This window comes from Chiloscyllium plagiosum, unplaced genomic scaffold (assembly GCF_037043375.1).
Source record: "Chiloscyllium plagiosum isolate Xiang-an unplaced genomic scaffold, Cpla_swu_hap1 HiC_scaffold_45, whole genome shotgun sequence".
In the NCBI taxonomy this organism is placed as follows: Eukaryota; Metazoa; Chordata; class Chondrichthyes; order Orectolobiformes; family Hemiscylliidae; genus Chiloscyllium; species Chiloscyllium plagiosum.
Window position 1 is genome coordinate 32,475,525 of NW_028270183.1, and position 10,876 is coordinate 32,486,400.

Sequence of the window (10,876 nt, forward strand, 5' to 3'; positions counted from 1 at the left end):
AAGTTAACACTGACCCTTTCCTCCAGGTCATTTAATTCTGTATCCGTGTCACTCACTGAGTACTGATTATTTGGGATTAATGTATCTTTTGTGCATGTTTAATTCCTCTTTCATTTGGTTTTTTGTTGTTCAGCTTTCTACTAGCCGTTGCTGATTGCTAACAGCATTTCCCACCGGCTTTGCTCCTGCAGTCTCTGTTTTGCTCCTGAGATGGAGTCATTCCTTACAAATTAGAAAACGAGTGCTACCACATTGGTGCTGTTCCTTCTCTTTTCAGTCTATTCACAAGAACTCTTCAATCCATTCTCTACTGCATTTCATATTGCCTCTCAGTTCCTTAGCTTTATTCATCAATTGAGTTATTTTTAGAATGGGATATTTCACTGCATACTTTAGCTGGTCTCTGAACCTTTTCTGCGTTACCACATAAATAAATGCATTTGAGCAGCAGCTTAGATTCCGCAACATATATGCAACTTGTTCAAAGAGATAAGACTCCTCCAAGTAATAACCGATATCAAATATATAAATAATATACACCAACCAGAGTAGTATGAAGCTGGCAGATATCGCAAACAGTAAAGTCACTGATTTCTTTCTGCTCTCTGTCTCGGGGTCATTCTCTGTCTTTCGCTGACCCCTCAGTACCTTACGTGTCTTATTGGCCTCGAAGATGTGTCTGACAGTCAGAACGTTGAGAAAGAGACAAAAAGTGAAAGGGAGGAGCGGTGTTAAAAATGATTCAACATATTTAAAACTCACCCACAGAGGTTCAGTAAAGTAACTGTCCCTGGTATAACAGTACCATTGAACATTGTTGATGATCCTTCCAGATTCAAATCGGAAGTAGTTGGGAATGTTCTTTACAGAAAATAAAATACAGATTGTTGCCAGAACTCTCATTGCAGTTTTCTCTGTGCAATACTGAGATTTCATCTGATGAAAACAAATGGCGACAAATCGATCAAAAGAAAAAGCGACAGTGAACCAGACAGAACAATCAATTGTGAAGTCAGTCAGGGCCTGGTTCACACTACAAACAGAAGTGACGTCCAGGAAAGACCGTGGATAGTAATAGTAAGTAAACTTGTTAAGTACGACATCAAGAATAATGTAAAGTAGATCAGACACTGCCATCGTGACCAGATAGCGAGTGGTACATGTTGACAGACCACACTTGCCCCTAGACAAGAATACAATCGCCGCTAGACTAACTGTAGGATAGAAATTGGGAAAAAAAAGAAGACAAAGTTACTGATCAAATATTCTCTGTGCCTGACTGGTTTTAGCACAAAGATGATTAGTGTTCTGTGTCATATGATCTGAAGCACTACAGTTACCACTGTCAAATGAATGATTGCACTTATAAATATTATAGGAATTTGCATGAGGAGCAAATAACTTCTGGAAATACGGTTATGTTCTCAATATTTTTGGGTTAGACTCACGGATTTCACCAGCTTTATAGGTTACTAAGACTGGCCAGAGTGTCCCATAAGACCACAACATCCCCACAATCATACCCCGGAACAGTAAAATAAAGAATGGAAGACACCTAACATGGACATTGAATGCAATATTTCTGTTTTCAGTTGTGGAGACTCAACACCTCAGATTATCTCCAGAATTGTACATCCACACTAACTGAATGACAGTACAGGTAACTGAGTCACTCAACAGTTTCCAGGAATAGATGTCTTCCACAATGTAAATGAGCAAACGATAGGGCATGGAGTCAAAGACTAGGTAATGTTCAAGGGAGCTGGGTTCGAGTTCTGTTAAGGCAGATAATGAAATTCGAGTTCAATAAAAATATAGATTTAACAGTCTAATAGTGACCATTAAAGTGTTGTTGATTGTGAGGGAAAGGAAAACATCTCCTTCACAAACATCCTTTTGAATATCTTTCATCCTAATGTGGTTTGGCCTACACGTAGCTCCAGACCCACAACAATCCGGTGACTCTAATGTGCCCCCGGGCAGTTAGGGATAGGTGGTAATTCGGGGTCATGTCACTGATTCCAAAATCCATTGAATAAATAACAGAAACTTTGCTCCCCGTACACATTTACAGATAAAATATCTCCCACTCGATTCAACATAGTTTTCTGGCATAGGGAACACCAACATATAGACCAGAACCCAGCACAGACTTCCAAGGCAAAGGATGTCTCTCATGGTTTTGAGACTAGCAAGAGTTTGGAAATTCATGGAATCAACAAAGTAAGATGTGGCACTGACTATCCTCGAGGGCAAGTGATGCCCTGAATTCAGCAAGACCTCAGCACCAAGCATCCCTCTGCCATTCAGTAAACTCCCTTAGATACAAACCACTCTTCAGTTCACAGATATATTTTTGCAGAAACAGTAATAGTAACTATTTTTAAAAGTACACTTTAATGTAAGCTTCAGTGACCAGGCCTGTATTCATTGTCCAGCTGTAATGACCATTGTAAATGATGCCTTTTGAATAGCTTTATTGCCTATGCTGCAGAAAAACCCACAGTGTTTTTGGGGGAGAGTTGCCGAATTGTTACCCAGCAACAGTAATGATACAATGATAGGTTTCCAAGTTGGAATGAAATTTGGCTTGAAATTGATCTGGCATGTGATGGTATTTCTGTGCATCTGCTGCCCTTGATCATGGGTCATGTGTTTACGAGGTATTGTTGAGAAAGATTTGGGGTGTTCCTAGTTTGTATCTTGTAGGTAGTATTCATTGTTGGTCATACTTGTCATTGGTGAGGGGAGTGATTACTTAATGTGGTGATAGGCACACTAATCAATCCACTATTTGCCCTGCACAATGTGGAGCTTTGTGAGGTTTGCAATTGAGCTTCAGTAAGACAGATACATAGAGAATGCTCTATCTCACCCCTGAGCTATGTATTCTGGATGGTGGACATGGATTAGAGAGGCAGGCAGGGACCTTATTGCCACAGTAATCAATGTCTGACACATTCCTGTGGCCTCAGCACCTTGTATGGTTGTACCAGACCAATGTCTTGCCAATGGTTGGCCCAAGTTGCAGTCAGTGATGGTGATGTCAACGTAAGTCAATGGGAGATTGGGAGATTCTCAATTTTTGGAGATGGTCATTGCTGGATGCCTGTGAGATGCAAATGATCTTTGTCAACTATTGGCACAAGCTGGATGTTACCTTGCTGTATCTGGACACAGACCTTTTCAGTATCTAAAGCGTCATAAATTGTACAGAACATGATGCAATCAGGAGAAAACCTCTTCACTTCGGAAATGGTGATGGAGGGAATGGCAGTAATGAGTGAACTTTATATATTGGGACTGAGGACATGACTTTGAAGAATTCCTGAAGAGGTATACAATGACTGAGATGATTGACCTCCAACAGCCATAAACATAACTATGTAATTTTTGTTGCAGATGTTTCGTCCCCTGTCTAGGTGACATCCTCAGTGCTTGGGAGCCTCACGTGAAGCGCTTCTGTGATGTTTCCTCCAGCATTTGTAGTGGTTTGAATCTGCCACTTCCGGTTGTCAGTTCCAGCTGTCCACTGCAGTGGTCGGTATGTTGGGTCCAGGTCGATGTGCTTATTGATTGAATCTGTGGATGAGTGCTATGCCTCTAGGAATTCCCTGGCTGTTCTCTGTTTGGCTTGTCCTATAATAGTCGTGTTGTCCCAGTCGAATTCATGTTGCTTGTCATCTGCGTGTGTGGCCACAAAGGATAGCTGGTCGTATCATTTCGTGGCTAATTAGTGTTCATAGATGCGGATTATTAGCTGTCTTCCTGTTTGTCCTATGTAGTGTTTTGTGCAGTCCTTGCATGGGATTTTGTACACTACATTGGTTTTGCTCATGCTGGGTATCGGGTCCTTTGTCCTGGTGAGTTGTTGTCTGAAAGTGGGTGTTGGTTTGTGTGCTGTTATGGGTCCTAGTGGTCGCAGTAGTCTGGCTGTCCGTTCGGAGGAAACATCACAGAAGCACTTCACATGCAGCTCCCAAACAGTGAGGATGTCACCTGGACAGGGGACGAAACGTCTGCAACACAAATTCCCAGCTCGGCGAACAGAACCACAACAACGAGCACCCGAGCTACAAATCTTCTCACAAACTTTGAACACAACTATGTAAGCTAGCACACTGAGCTGGAAGATTTCTTTTCATTACCGTTCTGAGTAGCATCATCAGTGAGAGTATCCGGTGAAGCGCAGGTGTCATGGCCCCCTATTAATTTATGGGGCTAGTTTTTTTCTGTGGGTGGTGTCATTTTTGGTTCTATTATTTTGAAGGGAAGGTAGCTCGGACCGAAATCGATGTGTTGAATAATGGAGTTCTGGTTACAATGCCACGCAAAGACTGCACGAAACACGATGTAGGACCGACAGAAGTCAATGAGCTATCCACACCCACGAACACCAACTAGCCACTAAACACCACGATCAGCTGTCCCCTGTAGCCATACAAGGACCACAAATTAGACTGGGACAACACAATGATCACAGGACAATCTAAACAGTGGACAGACAAAGATTTTCTAGAAGCATGGCATTCAGCCACGGACTCCATCAACAAACACATAGAATAGACCCAATATACCGCCATTAGACGGAACAACTGGAACCGGAAATCAGAAGCAGCAGGAACGGAAACAAATCATTCCTGGAAGACACAGTACAGCAGCACTTCAAAGGAGGCTCCAAAGCACTGAAGATGTCACCTAGACGGGGAACAAAACGTCTGCAAATCAACTTTCCAGCTCAGCAAACATACCCACAACTCCGGCAAATTTTAGATACTGTGGTAAAACTGATTGATGCGCATTGCTCATCGATATCCCTTCCGCCAAAGTGGACATGCATCACAAAGCGACAATTGGAAAATTAACTGTGGATAGATTACGAATTGAAGATTGAAATATTAGAACATAGAACATAGACCAATACAGCACAGAACAGGCCCTCCGGCCCACAATGTTGTGCCGAACATTTGTCCTAGCTTAAGCACCCATCCATGCACCTATCCAATTGCCGCCTAAAGGTCACCAAAGATTCTGACTCTACCACTCCCACAGGCAGCGCATTCCATGCCTCCACCACTCTCTGGGTAAAGAACCCCACCCCTGACATCTCCCCTCTCACTTCCACCCTTCACCTTAAATTTATGTCCCCTTGTAACACTCTGTTGTACCTGGGGAAAAAGTTTCTGACTGTCTACTCTATCTATTCCTATGATCATCTTATAAACCTCTATCAAGTCAGCCCTCATCCTTTGCCGTTCCAACTAGAAAAGGCCTAGCACTCTCAACCTATTGTTAATCTAAATCTAATCAGGTACAGTCCTTTAAACGGTGTCATCAATTCTAGTTCTACATACATCCTTAGAGTCATAGTCTCATACAGAACGGAAACAGACCCTTAACTCCAACCAGTCTATATCGAACATAATTCCAAATTAAAATAGTCCTACCTGCCTGCTCCTGTTCCATATACCTCCAAACCCTTCTTATTAATGTGCTTATCTAAATATCTTTGAAACATTTTAACTGTCCTCACATCCACCACTTCCTCAGGAAGTTCATACTACTCGGTGGAAAAGAAAGCCCCTCATTTTGCTTCAAAAAATCTCTCTCCTCTCACTTTAAAAAATGTGCACCAGTTTTGAAAACACCATTCTAGTAAAACACGTAACTATCATTAAACTTGTCTGTACCTCTCCTTATTTCATAAGCCTCCATACGTTTGCCTGTTACGCGCCACAGAAGCAACTCCCAGCCAATCCCGCCTTTCTTCATAACCCAACTCTTCCGTACTCAGCAGCATCCTGTTAAATTCTGACTACTCATCTCCAGCGTGATCATATCCTTCTTACAACTGGGCGACAAGACATGGACACAACATTCTAGAAGAGACCTTGTCAATGTCAAGTATATCCTCTGCATGACTTCCAAACCCCTATACGCAAACGACTGAGCAATGAAGGCAAACATGATAAACATCTTCTTCACCACCCTGTCCATATGAAATGTAAACTTCAAAGAATTATGAGCCTGCACCCCTAGGTCTCTCTGCTCTACACCACTATCCAAAGACCTACCCTTGTTTGTTGTACCAAAGTGCAATACCTTGCATTTATCCAGATTGTAATCCATCTGCCATTTTTCAGCCCATGAACCCATTTGATCAACATCCCTCTGTAAGCTTCGACAAACTTGTTCACTGTCTACTATGCCACCAATGTTGATGTTGTGCGGAAATTACTAAGCATGAAATCTATATGTTGGCCCAAATCATTGATATAAATGATAAACAAAAATGGATCCACAGCAGATTCCTGCGGATCACCGCTGGTGACAGGCCTCCAGTCAAACAAATAAAACTCCACCACCATTTTCTGCTGCCTGCCAATGGGTTATTAAGTTCTCAATGGTCAGGCCCAGTCTAAATCCCATGTGTCTAGATTAGAGTGGTGTGGGAAACGCACAGCAGGTCAGGCAGCTTCTGAGGAGCAGGAACATCGACCTTTCAGGCAAAAGCCATTCCTGGTGAGGAGCTTTTGCCCGAAACATGGATTTTCCTGCTCCTCGGGTACTGCCTGACCTACTGTGCTTTTCCAACACCACTCTAATCTTGACTCTGATCTCCAGCATCTGCAGTCCTCACTTTCGCCTAGTTGATTTTAAACTTACTGCTGAATCCCATGTGAAGTAACTTTACTAATTGATCCACCATGTGGAAACTTGTCAAAGGTTTCACGAAACTCCAAGTATACAATGTCTGCTGCTCTGCCATCATCAATCTTTGTGATAACTTCCTAAAAAAATGTAATGTTTGTGAGACACGATGTGTCTTGGACAAACTCATTAGTGACCATCATTAATCAATACTTGCTTCCCTTAATACACTTAAATCCTATAGTTTAAAAATCACTTCCAACAATTTATCCCCACTCACAATCAGACTAACAGGTCTGTATTTCCCCAATTTCTCCTTCCAATCTTTCTCAAACAAAGGTAAAACACTAGCCACCCACCAGTCATCAGCCACCTCACCTGTAGATATATATGATGCAAATATTTCTGCAAGGGATCTCGTAATTTCCTCCCTTAATTTACATAGCATTCTGGGATACATTAGATCAGGTGCCAGAGATTTATTCACCTTTATATTCTCGAAGACCTCTTCAGGATTTGGAACTGTTTTGAAACATCAAAATATGTTCCTCTGCGATGTGTAGTCTCCATTTCTTCCTCCATGTTAAAAACTCGCGCAGAATATTCATTCAGTATCTCGCCCATCTCCTGGGGTTCAACCCAAAAATGACCTCCTTGATCTTTAGTGGGACCCACCTTCTCTCCAGTTACCGTCTTACACATAATGCATTTGCAGAATCTCTTTAGATTATCCTTGACTTTACCTGGAAATCTGATCGGATATCCCCTCTTTGCATTCCTGATATATTTCTTAAGAATACCCCTGCACTGCTTATATTGATTAGGAGATTCAACCGGACTAAGTTGTGTATATCACAAATACGATTCTCTTTTATTCTTGACTAAAATCTCAATACATATATTCTTCCATTGTCCCTTATTCTTACCAGCCTTACCCTTCGCTTAAACAGGAAGAAAGTGCCTTGGAACGTTAGTCAGCACAATCTTAAAAGCTTCCTATTTGTTAGATGCCCTTTTACCTGCAAATTTATTAATGTCGAGAAAATGGATTAGAAAAGCAATGTCCTACAGCTTTGCTGACATATTAATCATAACCAAAAAGATGATTTATGCAAACATAATATGTCTATGAAACAATTGATTGAATTGACACTGTTACTCTGGTATTTTTACTTCATGCAAAACTCACTTTTTAAAATCTACAATTGGATGCTTCACTTTATAAACTTAGTACCGAATCTATTCAATCAACTGTGAATATTTCCACAGGGACGATCGACCGTACCTCCAAACTACATTGACAGTTCCACAAGTGAACAGATCAGAATGACAAATGTAATATAAGCGATGCATTGCATGACTTCAATTAAATTATGGTCCTCATTACAACTGCAGTCAGACATTCTCTTTCATTCTGTTTCCCACGAACAGTTACATTCTACAGTCAGAGATGTTCCTCCTTGTGCAAGGCCACTGGAGTAGGTTGTTCCCCTCCAATTAGTAAACCACATTCAGTGTAATTTTACTTTGAGAGATGCTCCCAGTAACACTTGGACACTGGGGTTAGTTATTAGTCTTTGGCTAGGAACCCACACTCGTTAAAATTCGAATTGAAAGATATTCACTGAATCACATTGCCCTGAAATCCGGTGTTCCCACCAGGTTATTGACCCACACGTAATACAGTTCTACAGTGAACTGTATTCCCAGTACAACCTGCAATTGGAATCATTGAGATTCTTAGGTTAATGCTCCACACTTAGCCAAATGCTGCATTACAGATACCCAGCAGAACATTCAACGCTATATATGCTGACGCAGGCGTAGCACTCCATAATTACCTGTTCCACCCACCCATTTCCCACATTGTATCTGGGCAACCGTTTCGAACAAACTGCCTGAGCAAGACACACAAACGCAAAACCTTGACATCAAGTAATGGGAAATATCAGGTGTCACTAATCAGGTTGTTACAAAATCCATCTGACAGATAGTAGGCTTTGAACTACCACAGAGAGAGAGAGAGAGAGAGAGAGAGAGAGAAAGGTTTTTCTAAACACTTCCGAGAGCAGTCAGGGTCGGTGCTCAGCCAAACTCCATCAACGTGGCCTCAGTGCAAACCCATTGGGCACAGTGCATAGAAATAGACAATGCTGCACATTATTGAAGAGCCTCCTCATTAACAAACTCTTCACTTTAAACTCAGTAAGTGAGGACACAATCACCCGGCATCAGGATTTCTGTTGCTGAAAGGAAATAAAATACTTATCATTCGTCGAGTGGAAATAGGTATGAACCAACGCAGAGATTTAAACACGTTGATTTTGTTGCAAGGCTTACCAGGAATACCAACAACATCAAGGATGGTGTAGTATACTTTAGCGACCATTTGCCTGGCAAGATGCATTTTATTGTTGTGAAACAATCCCTCTGTTCCTGCTGCTGGCAATCTGTCAGAATTGGAGAATTCTCTCAGAGTTGGAAATGACACCGTTCCAGAGTTATTATTTTGTATTGTGTGGTATATATAATGGGAAACTGTGATTACATTTTCAATTTTTAAAACCACTTCGAACAAACAGATTACGACAACAGGTCTATTTTCATGAAATGATGTCATTGAGGTTTACGTCTGTCAGTGAAAACCCTAAAGACTGAAATAATTTGATCCTATTAGGTCTCAAATGTTAATTGCAATATATCTTCAAACAACAATGCTGGCATTATTTCACACACTAGCAATCCCATCAATATCTAAACATCTTTTGATATTCCTGTCAGTGACGACCTTCATTTTGCAGAGGCCATTCAGTCATTCATTACTTCCTGTTGTAGACCTCCTTGAGAGATGTTTCACTGGACACTGTTTTAGCAGTGCTTTTCTTGTTAATTATTTTATACAGCTCATTGAGGAAATTTTATCTGTGAATGAGTACTCTAACACAGAACATGAGGATGATACTGACCACAACAACGGCTAAAACTTACCCTGGGTAATATTTCCTCGACACAAATGCAAATGAAAAGAAACTGATTCAGGAATTTAACTTTAGAATTCTAGAATGACAGAATCATATAGAACACAAGAGGCCCTTTGGCCCATCATGTTTGTCCTGTCAAAATTAGACTAAATCTACCTCAGTCCTATTTTACAGCACCTGGCCCACAGCCCTGAAACGTATGACATTGCAAGTGCTCATATAAGTATTTCTTTTAAAGTTTGTGTGGTTTTCCATTTCAAATTCAAGCCAGGCAGTGCATTGCAGGCCGTTACCATCCTCTAGGTGAGAAGCATTTTCCTCATGTCCCTTAGAAACATCCTCCCTTTCAGCTTCAAATTATGTCACATGGTGGTTGGTACTTTGTTTGAGAGGAACAATTGATTTCTATTCACCCTGTCCAAGCCGCTCATAGTCTGATATACCTGATTTCTGCTCGAGAGAAAGGAACCCGTGTTTGCCGAGTCTCCCTCTTCACAGCTAAATTGTTGTTGATAAAGCAACATTCTGATGAATCTTCTTTGTATTCCCTCCAGTGCAGTAACATCTTTCCTAAGGGGCAGTGATCAGAACTGCATTCAATACTCCAACTGTAGCCTTCACAAAATCCTCTACAGCTCCAACAGGATCTCACTGCTCTTAGAATCTGTGCCTCAAATGGTAAAGACACACGTCCTGTATGCCTTCTTAGCTACACTATTAAGCTGTCCTTTCACGTCCACGATTCTGTCAGTAAACATCTCAATTTCTATTCCCCAAAGCTTCGTCGTGTCCTACCATTCATTGAGTACTGTTTGTCTTGTGACCTCTGCTGCAGCACATCCTCTCACGTTTTGTCAGCGTTAAATTTCATTTTCCATTGATCTACTTATCTGACAAATCTGTTTAGTTCTCTCTGTAACCTGAGACTGCTTTCCTCACTGCCAAACAAACTGGTCAGTGTTTGTGTCATGCACTATTTGTGGAGAGAAATGCAGAGTTAACCGTTGAGTCCAAATAATTTCAGAGCAGTGCTGAAGCAGAATCGTGTCGGATTTGAAACATTCGTTATCTCTCTCTTTGCAGTTAAACCAGGCCTGCTAATCTCTTTCAGAACTTTCTGTTGAACAGCAATGTAATCAGTTTGGTTGGCATACCGACAAGCATGCAGTCCACCTACCAGCGATGAACAGTAGCAGCATCCTGACTTGGGCGTATATATTCCTTCAGTAATGTCACCATAGTCC

The 10,876-nt window shown here is 41.4% G+C and overlaps 1 protein-coding gene across 1 annotated transcript; it reads right to left on the minus strand.

The window, feature by feature from the left end:
* Positions 1-282: 282 nt before the first annotated feature.
* LOC148136450 (putative G protein-coupled receptor 139) lies at positions 283-9,058 on the minus strand. Its single transcript, XM_087983206.1, has 2 exons — positions 8,992-9,058; positions 283-1,214 (listed from the first exon to the last, which is right to left on the minus strand). Exons 1-2 carry the CDS (start codon positions 9,056-9,058, stop codon positions 283-285), a joined length of 999 nt encoding a protein of 332 aa, XP_087839332.1.
* Positions 9,059-10,876: the final 1,818 nt, after the last annotated feature.